This window comes from Lolium rigidum, chromosome 1 (genome assembly GCF_022539505.1).
Source record: "Lolium rigidum isolate FL_2022 chromosome 1, APGP_CSIRO_Lrig_0.1, whole genome shotgun sequence".
Classification (NCBI taxonomy): domain Eukaryota; kingdom Viridiplantae; phylum Streptophyta; class Magnoliopsida; order Poales; family Poaceae; genus Lolium; species Lolium rigidum.
Window position 1 is genome coordinate 32,365,266 of NC_061508.1, and position 16,117 is coordinate 32,381,382.

Here is a 16,117-nt window from a genome sequence, read left to right on the forward strand (position 1 = left end):
TTGTGTCCATTTGCTTCAAACTCCACCAATGGACCTTCCCGCATTGCAAGTCTTGTCATTAGTGGTGACCGTTGAAGAACATTAATGTCATTGCAAGACCGAGGCATTCCAAAAAATGTATGCCATATCCAAGTCTCATGATCGGCGACCGTTTCAAGGACTATAGTGACATCCTTCTTGTATCTTTGAATTGTCCATGACACGCCGCTGGACAATTCTTCCAACTTCAATGCATATAATCAATTGAGCCAAGCATACCTGGAAATCCCCGGTCGGTGTTGAACTCCAAAAGTCTTGTCGTGTCTTGAGCATTGAGGGCTCTCATGTATGTGGATCCGAAAACATTCACAATTGCCACGGCAAAGCGCTTGACACGTGGTCATCAACTAGATCCGCTGGTATACCGTATGTCAACATACGCAAGGCGGCGGTCACCTTCTGATATGTGCTATGACCAAGTTCTCCGGCGGCATTTCTTCGTTGCTCAAAGAATACTTGGTCACCTCCATTGAGATGTGCTTGAACAAGTTGATGTTCATCCGAAAATGCCACCGGAAATAGAGAAATATCGGATTTTCATTGAAATACGACCGCAACTTCAATCCTTTCTCTCCACAACTTCTGTCTACCGAACACCGATCCACCTATTTTTCGACTTCTTAACGGCGCGGTATGCTAATAGTATGGATATGTTTTCTTCTTCCTCTATGTCGTACTCGTCGTCCGATGAATCGCATGAAATCTACAAATTTACATATGAAATGACTTCACTACTACTAGCTTTTAGCAAAAAAATCGAGAAAATGTTGTCGGCCGGTGGAGGCGCATACCTTGCGAGCAAACCGGCGAGCATCTTGGTTGCGCCATGTTGAAAGTAGGCACGACTACGACATGGACGCCGCTCGAGCGCGCCGCTAGCAAGAGGAGGAAGGTGAGGTGCCGTCGGAAGCGCCGACCTTGCGCCCGTCGGTGGTGGCGGCGACGGCTCGGTACAGCGCGGCGGAGCGGTCAAAACTGCCGAGAGGAGGCGCGGGGGAGGCAGATATGCGGCGTGGCGGGGAACTCGAGCGGAGGCGGCGGCGAAATCGACCGACGCATGTGAAATCGCGCAGTCAATAAGATGGAAGTGTCCGGGGAATGGGACCCAATTGTCATCCAAAGCCTGGATGGCTATAGAGTAGAGAGTAGACCGTCGTTGGCTCGCCCACCCCACGGCCAACGCCGCCATCCATGCAGTAGTGTCCCAATGCACAGAGCGCGTGCTCCCGCCACCGTCGCCTCTCGCGCCCTCGTCCGCGACAACCAGCGCATAACCGCTCTCGCCCGAGCCGGCGACCTCGCCGCCGCGCGCCGGGTGTTCGACGCCATGCCCCGCCGCGACGTCGTCTCCTGGAACGCGCTCCTCACCGCGCTCTGGCGCGGCGGCCGCGACCTCCCCGCGGCGCGCCGCCTCTTCGACGACATGCCGTCCCGCAACGTCATCTCCTGGAACTCCGTCGTCGCCGGCTGCCTCGCGCACGGCGACCTGCCCGCCGCCTCCGCCTACTTCGCGCGAACGCCGCGTCGCAACGTGGCCTCCTGGAACGCCATGCTGGCCGGGCTCGTTCGGCTCGGCCGCATGGAAGACGCGCGGAGGCTGTTCGGCGAAATGCCCGAGAGGAACGTGGTGTCGTTCACCACCATGGTGGACGGCCTGGCCCGGCGTGGGGAGGTGGCGAGGGCGCGTGAGGTGTTTGAGGAAATGCCCGAGAGGAACTTGGTGTCATGGGCAGCGATGATCAGTGGGTACGTTGAGAACGGCATGTTTGGCGAGGCAAGGAAGCTGTTTGAAGCGATGCCAGAGAAGAATGTTGTGGCGTGCACGGCCATGATCACTGGCTATTGCAAGGAAGGAGACGTGGAGAGTGCCAGGAGGCTTTTTGATGGGATTCGTGTCAAAGACGTCATCTCTTGGAACGCCATGATTGCAGGTTCGCGATTCCTTTCTCATCATGCAACTTGGCTCATACTGAAGATCTAAGAATTGTGACGTTGCTTGTATACATCTATATAATGCACACCAATCCATGGTGGCTGTTGACATCTGCAGGCTGGTGCTGAGGTTGTGCATCAGTCTCTCACCTACTTGTTTCAGTGTGTGCATTCGCATAAGTTAGTGATTCTGAATGTTTTTTTTTTGTTTGAACAATTGGGAATGTGTGGTGGCAGTTCTACATCTCTAATGAACTTTTTAGCTAAGATACAAATACAAGTCATGAAAGTTTCTTGTTCTCTCCGAAACGTACAAAAATTATGCTTGTTGTGATTTATTGATTTCTTAATTGGCCGCTTTAAAATTTAAATTGTTTGGAACACATGCTCCTATTTGGATTTTTTGTGTTTTGAAATATATTCAGTTGGACTGTTGAATGGATGAAGCCTTGGACTAAAGTTATTCACACTTTTAATTTGTGTATAATCCCTAAATTGTTGTTGGAGTGAGAGCCATTTCAATTTTGTTTGTACAGGGGGGATTTAGCAAACATAATAAATACAAAAGTTCTGTGCCTAGATCTCTTCTTTTGTTTCTCATGCTGCCACTGAACCTTCAAAATCCTCACATTTCACATGTCCATATTTCTGCAGGATATGTTCATAATGGACACGGGGAAGAAGCTTTGAAATTGCACATCATAATGCTCAGAGAAGGTGAGAAACCAGATCATGCGACTCTCATTGCAATCCTGACAGTGTGTTCTGCCCTTGCTTTGCTCAGACAAGGAAGATCAACACATGCTGTTGGCACCAAAACATTGTTGGAATCTAGCACATCCTTTTGTAATGCTTTGATGACAATGTATAGCAAGTGCGGCGATGTCGGTGAGTCCGAGTTAGTATTCCTAAATCTTAAAAGCCAGGATATTGTGTCGTGGAACACAATAATTGCGGCATATGCACAACATGGCAAATATCATAAAGCTATTTCTCTCTTCCATGAGATGGAAACACGAGGACTGATACCAAATGATATTACCATCCTTAGTGTGCTATCAGCATGTGGGCATGTTGGCAGGGTGGATGACAGCTTGGAACTATTTGATCTTATGACATTCAAATACGCGACATCTCCAAAAGCTGAACACTATGCTTGTATTGTGGATATATTGGGCCGAGCAGGACAATTCGAGAAAGCGTGTAGTTACATAAAAGAGATGCCATTTGAAGCTGAGAAGAATGTTTGGGGTGCATTGTTGGGGGCTTCGAAGACTCATGGTAATGTGCAGTTGGGTGAATTTGCTGCGAAAATGCTTGTGCAGTCAGACTCAGGAAGTTCAGGGCCTTACGTGATGCTTTCGAATATATATGCTGCTGCTGGCATGTGGGGTGATGTCAATCGAGTAAGAGGACAAATGAAGGAAAAAGGTGTGAAGAAACAACCTGGATACAGCTGGACTGAGATTGCTAATCAAGTTCATATGTTTGTGGGTGGTGATGCATCTCACCCAGAGATGAACAAGATCACTTCTGAGCTAAGAAAAATCAGCTTTCATATGCAAATGATGGCCAATGGAACTCATACAGTAGTAGAGCTGGTCCAAGAATGTGGATACTAGTGTGTTTTTCATACCCTCCGTGCTCTCATGCCATTTGCAACATCTGCTGTCAGAATCTCTCTTTGTGAGTTCAAGGATCAAAATCACGGGCAATTTTTTTTTCTAACACACGCCTAAGAGTGGGTCATTATATATTAGAAGAAAACCGTCAGAAGACGGGAGCATTACAAGATTGTAGCAGAGCTACAAGAGAGTTGAGAGAAAGAAAAAAGACTGTACAAGGCTAACTTTTGTTAAGCCTGCAGGTGCTGATCTAGGTTGTCATCAGGAGGCCGGGCATGGAGAGGGAGCTGACGAAGTGCTCTAGCACCAGGAAGCATCCAAAGCTTTGCTCCTTCGAGGATCGACTGGACTAGGTTTTGTCTGTTTGGTGCGGTGTTTTTAAAGACAGTGTCATTGCGCGTCTTCCAGAGCCTCCACATAGTTAGGATGATGATGGACCTGGCTCCTTTCTTGACTGAGGGTTCAGTATTCATCACAGCAGTTTCGAACCAGGGGTTGAACTCCTCGTCGTGGCCTGGAATGCATGACTGAATGTTTAGCTGGCTGCAGATGTCGAACAACACTTGCTGAGAGAATGAGCATTGAATCATAAGGTGGCCTATGGATTCTTCCTCCTGGTCACATAGAGCACATGCGTCATCGTTGGAGAGGCCGTGGCGCATGCGCCGCTGAGCTGTCCAGCAGCGAGCCAGGGAAAGACTTTGCATTTCAGGGGAGCCCAACACTCCCAGATGGATTGGTGGTGGGGGGATCTAGCCATGCCTTCAAAGAGAGCAGAGTATGCAGATTTGACAGAGTACTCTCCAGAGGCGGTGAAGTTTCACGTGATTCCTTCCTTAGAATCTGGAATGAGGTGTTGGTCAGTCAGTGTTTCAACAAGGTTCAGAAACTGCCCAATAGCTTCAGCAGATAGCGCACCTTATATGTGTCTGATCCAAGCATTTCCTGGAGCACCAATGCCACTTTCCGAGTTCTGAAAGCGCGTTTGCCAACACCAGCGATGACGGCAGGTGCTAGGTCGACGATGCTTTGCCCTGCGATCCAACGGTCAGACCAGAAGAAGATTCTGGCACCATCGCCCAACTGAACTTTGGTTGCTGCATGAATCAGGGTGTCGATGTGCTTGTTTGTTTTGATCGGAAAGTTCCTCCAGGGCTTCGTTGCGTCAACAGGACTCAGCCACGACCATTTGGCTCTGAGGGCCCAGCTCATCCTTTCGATGTCAAGCACTCCAAGACCACCGAGCTCAGCCGGGCGGCGGACCTCGTTCCAGGCTACTGCACAGCTGCCGCCGCCATCGTCACGACCTGAAGCCCAGAAAAATGTCCTCTGACATTTGATAATGGCCTCCCTGATTGGTTTTGGTATTTCTGTGGCAAGCATGATGTGGATGGGCGTCGCAGCAAGTACGGATTTGATCAAGACAAGCTGATCACCCTTGGACAGAAGACCGGCACGCCATCCAGAGAGTTTGTCATGCAAGTTATCAATCAGTGGCTGTAGGTCCTGAATGCGAAGCTTCCAAAGGGACAGAGGGACCCCAAGGTAGGGGATGGGAAAGTCTTTTATTGGGCAGAGGAGATGCTGTGCAATGTTCTGACGCTCATGCTCGCTGCATCTAATGGGTGTAGCGGTGCTCTTGAGGATGTTGGTGTGCAGCTCATTTGCCTCTCCGAAAATATGCAGGAGTTCTCTGATTGTCTCACAGTCAGCCACAGTTGGCTTGATGAGAACGACAGTGTCATCAGTGTACAGAGAGGTGCAACATGCTCCCCGACTACCTTGCAGATTATCGAGCAGTCCGAGCCGTGCAGCAATATAAACAAGGAGGTGAAATATTTCCATGACTAGTGCTATTTGTAGAAATCTCCTAGTGGGATGTGCTTGATGCAATTTTAGTTTGGTCCATTTGGACATAAGGAGCTCTAATGTTCTGGTGAAATTGACATCATTAACATTACAAAAGGTTGATCTTCTGTGAGCTCTTTGTTCCTCTTCTGTACCATATGTTATCATTAAATGGGATTAGCTTCATTGCCGCAAAATTCAGTCTACAAAGGTTGGTCAGCAGCATAGATAAAATTAAGCACGGACAAACAATCTTCTTAGAGAAGAGAGCAGTACGTACATATGGTTTGCTTTAAAGGGAAGTCACTTGTATACTGATAAGTGATAACATGAGGGTGACATTTTCCTTGGCAGAACATTGTTCTAGCTTCTGCTATTGCAAACGAGAGTTGAATAGCTGCATGCTTTATTTTGCTTTGGATAAATTGTGGGCTGATAGTTTTCCATTAATAATCTCGAGAGCTTATGATTGCTTATGGGGACTGCGATGCAGTTTCAGTTGATTTTAATGCAACAAACATATAAACACTAAACTTGCAACACCTAGACAAAGAAAGGTAGACCTGGGCAACTGGGTATTTTATTTTACCCGACAATACTATTTTTGTTACCTGTAAAAAATATTTATGTTTAGAGAGCAATAGACCAACAATGCAAGTTCAGTTGTTAATAAAAAAAATCTTTGCTTCTGTAGATATATTAATGAAGTATTTTCCTAAATCATAAACAGGTTTTGCAGACTAATGGCAAGACAAGGACTACTCAACTGCATATTACTAGATTTTTGCATTAACCTGAAACAACACGAGAATTCCCACGTCAAGATTTATGAGGTAACAGATTGAAATGTGTGGGAAGCATATGTCAAGCACCCCTAGAAAGTGCCAGTTTTCATATTCTCACTATCTGTATGCCTTACATGTATGTTACATTCTTTGTAGTTTACATATGTAAAACTGAATGGAAAAAGGGTTTACTTTCCACTTGGAGCATCTCATTTTGTCGAGCATTACAATATCTTTTGTTCAAGGGAAGCAAAATGTGAGTTGTATACTTGTATTTAGTAACTGCTTAGTGCCTAAGGATGCTAGACTACACTTTGAGGGTTTCTTTTCTTCATTATGTCACCAAATTTCCTAAGAATTGTCCTCTTGTTCTGCCTTGCAGGGCTCCTAATATCCTTCTGATGAGGAGATCTTTCAACATCAGAGTACATATCATCTGCTCCCACATACCTTCCTTTCCTCTCGCCTCCTCCCACGGGATCTCTGGGTGATGCTTCTGCTGAGGTTCTGGTCGACTCTGAACTGAACATAGCATCAATCATATCCTTCAATTCTTTAATGCTACTCTGCGCAGCAGCCTCACTGACCTTCAAGGACTCGTATTCTTGCACAATGCTCTTTAAGGCACTGTCTTTCTCAGACATGTCTTCGTGAAGCTGAGAGTTCTCTACCCTGGCAATCTCCAAGGATTCTCTTGCCACATTGGCTTCATTAACCGCATGCTTCAGCATTTCCCTCAACCTGGAGTTCTCAACTCTGATCACCTTTTGTGATTCAAACAATTTGTCATTCTCTTCCTTTGCTTTGTTCACCTCCCCCTCAAATATCTTGATGCAATCGAGGAGTCCCCTCTCTTTCTCTTTCGATGCTGTTGCCAACTCATCTGACTCAAACTTCAGTCTCCCTGCCTCTTCCTGTGCCAACCAGAGCTTTTCCTCCAGGCTTTCCAGAGAGGCCTTTGAGTTCTCCACTTCAGTTCTTGCACTTTTCAACTCAGCTTGCACCAGTGAGAGCTCCGATTTTGTCTCTCTAGCCACCGTAGTTTGTTCCTTCAAGGCTATCGCCAAGTCATCCATGGCTTTCTTGCACTTCTCCTCAGCTTCGACGGCCAACTTGAGCTGACGCTGTAATGAGAACATCTCCACCTCACCAGGATCAGCAAAGGAGAAGGACATTACACCCCTTCTTCTGAAATTCTTGGCCGGCTGCATACTTGGATTAGAGGACAGTGCAGTGAAGGCCTCCAGGCTCTTGTTATTATCTTGAAGCGAAGCTATCTGAAGCTTGGCCTCCTCCAGAGATACCTTGGTTTGTTCAAGCTGTTTTGTTTGGGCCTCCAGCGACACTAGCATTTGCTTCTCTGAATCCTTTGCTGCCTCCAATTCAACTTCCAACTGCTCTAACCTGTGTGCAAGGTCTAGTTGATCGTCTCCGTTGCCTTTTAACTTGTTCTTCTTCTTGTTGCTTTTCTTGACCTCTTCCATCTCATCCAAGGAACGCACTTTCTCCTGTTTCTCCTTTACCAGCTCTTCCTGCAACTTGCCCAATTCCTCTTGCATATCTGATGCCTCAGGGATGCGTGATTTGGAAACTTCTTTACCACTGGAAGATGACTTGAAGCTGTAAGACAAACAAAGGTCGTATTGGTTCATGGATTGGTGACAGTAATCGAAACAAGGAGAAGAAAACATAAGAAATTCGGAAGAAACCTAAATCCCATTGAAACCTGTAATACCACAAGGATTCATGTTCGTCCATAGATAAAACCATGATCGGAGGATCTGGATAAGAAAACTCGGGAAAAAAAACTAAATACTCTACCTGGACTTGAACGAGAACATCTTCACCGGTGAGGAACCCGGCTCCAAGCCCCAGGATCAATGAACCGTGCCACCTGGGTTGCTACTATAGGAGAAACCCAAGTCTTTCTGTGAAACAGATGCAACAGCAGGGGAATCAGGTACTGCGCCGAGAAGGCGGTGTGTACATACCGAAAGAGACTATGGTTGTCTCTCGGAGCGCGAGACTTTTCTTTATGACCAAAACAGGGCAGAGAAGTATAGATCAAACACCGCGTCTTCTGTGCCTGTTAAAAGAAGGGGATGAATCAAAGACTTTATTGGATGATATTGAAACGGTCGAACTGAAAGAGCCTCCTTGAAGTTGAAGGGAAGCACGTCAGAAGCGGTCTGATTTTGTTTTCTAATAGGAGTAGTCGACTAGATATTTTTGTCTAGCATTTCTTATTGTTTTGTATGCAGCTTACCAGTTCAGACGTGCTTCTATGGCCTGAACGTCGCATCAGTTGGCCCAGCCGTCAGTCAGCCAAAGACACCATTGGTCGGCTCCGTTCAGAATTTTGTAGGTGGGATTGTTGAGGGCAAGAATGACGGTACCACCAGATACGATCCTTTTATAAACGACGACTTGGCCTGCCCTCTTCCCTTTCCTCACCGTTTCCCCGTATGATCAAGACTTCACTATTTTAGAATTTAATCAAATTATTATCTTTGGCGTGCACGTATTGCCCATTGGAATATTGGATTGATTTGATGACATGCTTTTAAAAAGGGAACGGTGGATTAATGTTGTGGGGTGCACAATTGATACTTGACAAAATTGGTGCTGCAGCCGTTTAATACTCTGCTGCCCCAATTGAACTCTTTGCAAATATGTTGAAGAATTTCGCAGCTGTGGATGAGCTGTTAATAGGAAACTCATTGCAGCATGCCGACCAGGATATGGCGGAGCAAACCGAACATACTATGTGAGGCAGGAAATTAGCTACCAAACCGAACATAGATGTGAGGTAGAAAATTAGCGGGCTACAACTCCTAAAAAGTTTGGCAAGGCTGCAAAAAGGCCTCGATTTCCTGAAGGCATATTGATACAGCGCAGAGAGCTCCCGGGTTAACAGTTAAACGCAGAGTGTTTTGTCGGCGTGGTGGGCATATTTTGTTAGGACATCTCCAGCGGCGCGACGCATTTCGGACGTTCAAACGGACGCGTCGTATCCGTTTGCGTCGGGCCAAATGGTCGAAACCGTCCGGGTGTCCGTTTGCGTCGGGTGGCTCCAGCGGCATGACGCATTTTTTTTCCATTCATACGCCATAAATTTACATGATAAAAAGGAGCCAGAAAGGCGTGCTAAAATACGCGCTGTCTACTGGTCGTCATTGCTGACGAGGTCAATCAGCTGCGGCGTCGGCCATGGAAGCTCGTACGCCGGCGGTGGAGGAGGTACCGCCGCACGGGCAGGAGGCTGTGGCCAGGGATCCCACGCTGGAGCAGCAGGCGGAGCGCGGATGTTGGAACGCGTCGGTGTGGCCGGAGGAGTCGCCAGCCTCTCCTGCGCGAGCGCTGACTCGCGGAGCTGGATTGCGAGCCCGTCCCACAAAGCGAGCTCGTTGAGCTCGTCCTGCTCGCTGTTGGCCAGTGCCATGGCAATGGCCTCCTCCTCTGAAATGTCCGGCGGCTGGGTCTCCGGATCCCACGCCGGTCCGCTGTCGTCGTGGTCGTACTGCGGCATGGTCACGTCGCCATCCTCGTCCTCGTCGCCGTCCTCGTCCGCGTCCTCGTGGTCGTTCTCTTCTTCTTCTTCGGCGGCGATCTCGCGCTCGAAGTAGTCTACGTCGGCGAGGTAGGCAGCGCGGCGCCGCGCGTCGAACTCCCACGTCCCGAAGGAAATCCAGTTGTAGGAGGTTAGCGCGTACGCCGGATCCTCCCGCAGATCCGGCGGCAAGACCGCGCGGCAGCGGCGCACCTCGTCCCGCCGCTCTCGGCCCTCGCGCGGCACGGGGGGGGGGGACCGGCACGCGCCGTGAGTTCAGGTACCGGCCCCCTCCCGGCAAGTTCGCGTCCGGCCATGGTACCGGCCGGTTTTCCTCCCATAGCTGACGCGCGAGGTCGACGCGGATGTACCGGCTGACCCGTGCCTTCTTGCCGGAACGCGAGCCGTTAGCCTCCTGGTCGTTCTTCGTCTTCCGGAACGGCCAGCATTTCTTCCCCATGGCGTCGGTGTGGTGGCTACTGTGAGATTTTGGCAATGGTTTTGGTCGGGGAAATGGGCGCCGGCAGCGTCCCTTTAAGAGGCTCCGACGCCATCTCGCCTTCAATGGCCTGCCAGTGCAACGCCTACTAGCTGCGCACGCTCGCGGAAGCTGAGACACACCATTAACGCGGCCCCTGCAAAGGCTGCAGCGCGCCGCCCAGAAGTAATACCGCGGAAGACGAAGCAGTTGTGCCGCTGCCAGGCGGGCCCGCGCGAGGACCGAGCGGACACTTTGCGCGTCCAAGCATGCGTCCGCCGAGACGCAAACCTGACGCATATTTGGGCCAGGTTTGCGTCTCCGCGGACGGCCCGGTCACTTTGCGTCGCCCGCTGGAGGTGGTGCCAGACGCATTTCCGGTCACGGCGGACACAAACGGTCGCTCAGCGTCCGTTTGCGTCGCGCCGCTGGAGATGCCCTTAGTGCGGCGCGCCGGTGTATTTCTACATGAAAAATGGGGTACAAATCACACCGAAAAATAAAATAGATATACACAAAAGATGGAGAGGAACACATAAGACGGAATACAAGTTTATACGAAATGGACTACAAGTCCACGCAAAACAGAGTACACAAACATAGAAAAACGAAGTATAACTTAATGAAAAAGGGGTATACTTACACAGCTTTTGAGAGCGAAGGATTTGACCGCCTTGTGTGTTCTAATCATCGCATGTGGTGCATCGCTTTGAGTTTTTCTTGAAGAGTCGTTGAAGAGAAAGTTCGTTATTACTCTCTGGTGCTTCTACCTGGAGCTTGTTCCTCTTGGGTTGTTGGAAGCCTTCCTTTACGACTTTGTATCTTTGTGGATTACTTGAGGTCTTCAATTAAGGTGTGAAAATTGCTTCAAGCTTGTGGCCTTTTGTGGTAATTTATTGGGAGCCTCTAATTAAGTTATAGATATTGCTTCAAACTTGTACGGTTCAGTGACCACCCTCAAAGATCTCATAGTGGACCCATGATTTCCCTTCTGGTAGAAAGGCTTGAGGAGAATACAGCGAGCCATTGTGGCGTGTTGGGAGAATTGTGCCTCCACACCGATGCAACGGAGAATAGCATCCGCAAGGGTGTGAACTTCGGGATACATTCACGTACCCTAGGTTATTTTTATGCCCGAGCACTTTACTTATGCACTTTATTTTGTGATAAGCTTCGTGCTTAAAGTTATATGTCTTGATATCACATAATTAATTGTCTTGCTTAGCATAATTTGTTGGTACACATAAGCGAGCCCTTTGTATATATAGGGTTTTGTGCTTGATAAATTAAAGGTTTGTTTTATTTCGCATTTGTCAAATCTATTTTGTAAAAGTTTTAAGCCACTTATTCACTCCATTTCCCCTCTAGCCGGCATGTGTGTCCTTTCACAAACGCCCGACGAGCAACACCCCAAAAGCAACATATGCACAAAGAAAACCAAACAGCAAACCCAAACAAAGAAGCGGGCTAAAACTACTGATGTAGTATTTTGCCTAGTTGCTTCAACTTCGTCTGCATTATTGAATCTCATCCTCAAAAAACTGCCCCGTCTCCCCCTCCCACAAAGGCTTTCAAGAGCTGTAAAAAGGAAACAACCCGGAACATTGCATCATCTGGATGTTTAAGAACTTTAGCTTCAAAAGTGAGCTTGTTGTATATGGTCAAAAGATACCACATCACAGCTGATTCATCCATATTAATTTAAAATTATGACTTTGACTCAACCGTCCCAAAGAAATCAAATCAGGCACTAAGCTAGGGATATCAGACCACTCCACAACTTCTCTAACCACAGACCAAAGAAAAAAAAACAATAGGGAAAATAAAAATCAAATGATCAAGTGAGTCACACAAAAGGCATTTCATGGCAGCTTCCATGGCAGCTAGAGCATCCACAACACAATCAGAAAGCCAAAAAGATAGAGGGTCCCCCGGACTCACTCCCCTAGAAGTACCAAAATAAGGCCCTTGATCCCCATTGATGTTTATATCTAGATGTCCATGGTACACACTCTTCATGATAATATGTATCCATAGATTAGAAAACCCTTTTTTCCCCTTCATTGCCTCCTTCAAGAACTCTCAAGTCAACTCTATAAGCCTTCTCAAAATCTAATTTCAACATTATATTTGTATTCTTCTTCACCTTTACTTCATGTAGAACCTCATGGGTCACCACAATGCACTCCAAATTGTACCTACACCTTATAAATCCAGTTTGGCATGGATGGATCACAACATGTGCCAGTGGAGATTCTTTGTTAGCAAACACTTTTGTAACTACTCCCAAAATCACATTTAAGGCAACAATGGGTCTAAATTGGCACAAGAGTTAAAACTCCATAATAATTTATCTCCAGTTTTCCTCTCCCTTAATCAAATCATCTAGGATAGCTTATAATTGGATCTCGATCAAGCCCCAACTGCTTCCATAGTAACAAATCTGTTCAAGAGGTAATTATATTTAATAGACTTGTTGTGAGAGCCCCAATCATCCCGAGAAACATAAACTACCCACCTTTCTTATTTTATGAACAGTTTCTTATAAAAATCATAAATATGCTTCCTGATTTCTTCCTTACCTGTAATAGGACCATTCCCCCATCAAAGAAACTACAGCGCATTTCCTCCTCCTCCGAATTGCCTTAGCATGAAAATAAGTCGTATTAGATCTCCCTCTTTTAGCCACTGAACATGGCCTCTCTGAATCCAATATATCTCTTCCATTTCATAAATCATTACTAATTGTTTCTCCAACAAGTAAATTTGCTCTCATTCTTTAGCTTTAGACCAACATCTTCTGCTCTCCTATCTATTTATGTAATTTTCTCCTGAAGTTGTTTCTTCTCTTTCTTCAGCTAGAGTGCCCCCCCCCCCCAAAATTCGGATGGTCAAACCATTGTTTCTCGAAATAAAATATATTGCTTCTTAGTTTTTTCTCCTCCCGGTTGATAAGGTCAGAGCAGTTTGATCAAGCCCCAATCTTGTCTCAATTCTGATTAAACAAAGGGGGAACAAAGCCTCCCAACCAACTGAGCCCAGCACCCTATGAAGAACTGAAATCACAGGAGCCACATATTTATTAGTTCAAGTAAACGTCCCACCCACATGAGCTAGCTCCCTTAAATGATGGTGAGAAATAAAGTCATTGAAAAGTGCCATTAAGGAGATGTCCAAGATGTCATTACTCTCATCTTCAGATGTCCTGGTCATATTGAAATCTCTGGCAATTAGAATAGGAACCCTAGTTTTTCTGCATAACTTGGCATCTAAGTCTCTGAAAAACATCTTAGGTAGGCCATGGTCAGCGGGACCGTAGATTATCACATACTCCCACATTGCCCCATCAAGAAGTTGTTTCTTACACCCCATGCTCTCTATTCATAACCTCAAATTTGTCTTTACTGACTCCCATATGAATACCACATATATGTTGGAAGTATGCCCTAGAGGAAATAATAATGTTGTTATTATCATATTTCATTGTTCATTATTCACGTTAGGCTCGCGAGCCAGACCGAGTTTCACCGAGTTCATCACTGGCTCGGGCCGAGCCTACTTTTCCGGCTCGTCGGCCAAATGAGCCAGCCCGAACCGAGCCAAAAAACCAGTGAGCCAAAGCGTGGCTCGCACCGAGCCCAGCCCGAGATGCCTCGTGTCCATCCTTATGTGTGTGTGTGTGTGTGTGTGAAGTGGTTTTTGCTATACAACTATGAGTGCTGAAAATAAAATGCAACGAGTAAACTAATGCAAGAAAAGTAAAGTGTAGTAGAGTAAAGTGAGTTGAAGTGGAGTAACTCAATGGAGTAAGTTTCTGGCAAATTGCTATTTCATTTATGTGGTTGTCACAATTAGTGAATCTCATTATAGTACGTATTTTTGGTGTTTCTTCTAGAGAGGAGCGATAGATAGGTACAACCATTGATATGAGCAATTACACACCTAGTGATTGATCCCAAGGCCAGTTAAGAGTAAACAAGGTAATTATTAAGACATAAAGTCCAACCACCGCTGTAAGTTTAAAGGTTCAAATAGTTATACCCCACGTTGATTAACCATGAATTAATATAACATGAATATATAAGAATTGGGACATCGTTTCTGTCAAGCTCCCGCTGTCCCTCTTCCTATCATCATGCAATGGTGACAACCTCATGTATTTCCCAACATATTTTTGCACTCATATATTAGTAAAAGAGATCATCATAGAAGATAACAAATACTTATATGTGATACGTCCAAAACGTATCTACTTTCCCGAACACTTTTGATGTTCTTTGCCCTCTAATTTGTGTGTTTTGAACGCAACTAACACAGACTAATGTTGTTTTCAGCAGAATTGCTCTGGTGTCTCGTTTTGTGCAGAAATTCAACTTTCAGGAAAATTCCTGGTAAATATCGCAAAATCCATATTTCACCCGAAGACTCACGAAGCCAGAAGACGAGAAAGAGGAGGGCCACGAGGGGCCCACACCTACCCTAGGTGCGGGCCAGGCTTGGCCGCGCCTAGGGGTGGTCTGGCCGCCTCGGCCACCCCCTCGACCTCTCCTCCCGGCTATATTAAGTCTCTGACCCTAAAAATAGAGGAGGGTTCGACATTTTTTCAGAAAGAGTTCAGCTGCTCCGCCGCCACCAGAAACCCCAATCCGGGAACCAGAAACTCCGTTCTAGCACCCTGCCGGGATGGAGAATTGGAGGAGATCATCGTCATCACCATCACCGACACCTCTCCGTCAACCATCCATGATTTCCCCATCCATGTGTGAGTAATTCCCCGTTGTAGGCTGTAGGGGATGGTAGAGATTGGATGAGATTGTTCATGTAATAGCAATAAGATTGGTAGGGGCATAGTGCCTAATATCCTTTGTTAGTATTTTTGACATTGTTGCAACTTGTTATGCTTACTTTTATGCTTCCGTTAATTTTGTCCGTCGCGAGCATGATTATGACAGCTAATTGCTTTCTTGATTGTCGCTTCCCAGTCTATTGCTAGCCTTCACTTGTAGTGAGTATGAGCTCTACTCGTGCATCCAACCACCAAAAACCAAAGTGCCAATTGTGTCCACCATACATACCTATATGTGGTATTTCACCGCCACTCCAAAGTGAATTGCTTGTGTGCTACCTTTAAACCTTCAAAATTACCACATGTTTTGTATTTTGTTTTAGCTCATGAGGAAGTATTGAGTGCTTTATTGTCCTTTCATGACTTCATACCGTGACTAGCATGCATAATGTGCGGGTCCATAATATTGCAAAAAGAGCAAGGCCACCGGGTGCCCATCCCAAATAAAATATAAAATTGACAAATAAACAAACACTACTCCGCACATTACGTACCGGAGAGATCCTAAATAATGGTGTGCATTGGAGAACTACATGGGAGCCGCTCTTGAGGTCACTATAGTAAGGATGATAAATCACTTAATGCTAGTCGTTGACATAGACATGCATACCTCTCAAAATATATATTTTCAACACTTCTATTACATTCAAAATGAAAAGCTCTAGCACATGAGTAATCTTGCTTCCCTCTGCGTAGGGCCAATCTTTTATTTTATTTTATGTTGAGTCACCATCCTTTCTTTGAGCACCTTCTCGAAAGCATAGCTGTCATTCTTAGTGTAATGTTGCTTGTCCCGAAATAAGATTAATTGTGGTGTAACTGTGTGATGACCCACAAGTATAGGGGATCACAACAGTCTTCGAGGGAAGTAAAACCCAATTTATTGATTCGACACAAGGGGAGCCAAAGAATATTTGTAAGCCTTAACAGCGGAGTTGTCAATTCAGTTGCACTCGGAAATAGACTTGCTCGCAAGAGTTTATCGGTAAGCAACGAGTTTTATAGCGATAGCAT

At 46.3% G+C, this 16,117-nt stretch overlaps 2 protein-coding genes across 4 annotated transcripts; one reads left to right on the forward strand and one right to left on the reverse strand.

Annotated features, from left to right (window-relative positions):
* The first annotated feature begins 1,246 nt into the window (after positions 1–1,246).
* Positions 1,247–3,853, forward strand: LOC124670655 (pentatricopeptide repeat-containing protein At1g56690, mitochondrial-like). The gene is made up of 2 exons (XM_047207131.1): positions 1,247–1,970; positions 2,626–3,853. Exons 1-2 carry the CDS (start codon positions 1,247–1,249, stop codon positions 3,591–3,593), a joined length of 1,692 nt encoding a protein of 563 aa, XP_047063087.1. The 3' UTR covers positions 3,594–3,853.
* A 2,451-nt stretch (positions 3,854–6,304) lies between these two features.
* LOC124685166 (myosin-11-like) lies at positions 6,305–8,596 on the reverse strand. 3 transcript variants are annotated; one of them, XM_047219492.1, is made up of 3 exons: positions 8,496–8,596; positions 8,051–8,315; positions 6,305–7,849 (listed from the first exon to the last, which is right to left on the reverse strand). In XM_047219492.1, the coding sequence occupies exons 2-3, from the start codon at positions 8,068–8,070 to the stop codon at positions 6,532–6,534; spliced, it is 1,338 nt and encodes a 445-aa protein (XP_047075448.1). In that variant the 5' UTR covers positions 8,071–8,315; positions 8,496–8,596; the 3' UTR covers positions 6,305–6,531. The 3 variants fall into 3 exon arrangements, with proteins under 3 accessions (XP_047075448.1, XP_047075449.1, XP_047075447.1); XM_047219493.1 differs by lacking the exon at positions 8,496–8,596 and having other exon boundaries at positions 8,051–8,134; positions 8,221–8,435; XM_047219491.1 differs by lacking the exon at positions 8,496–8,596 and having other exon boundaries at positions 8,051–8,435.
* Between the last annotated feature and the right edge of the window lie 7,521 nt (positions 8,597–16,117).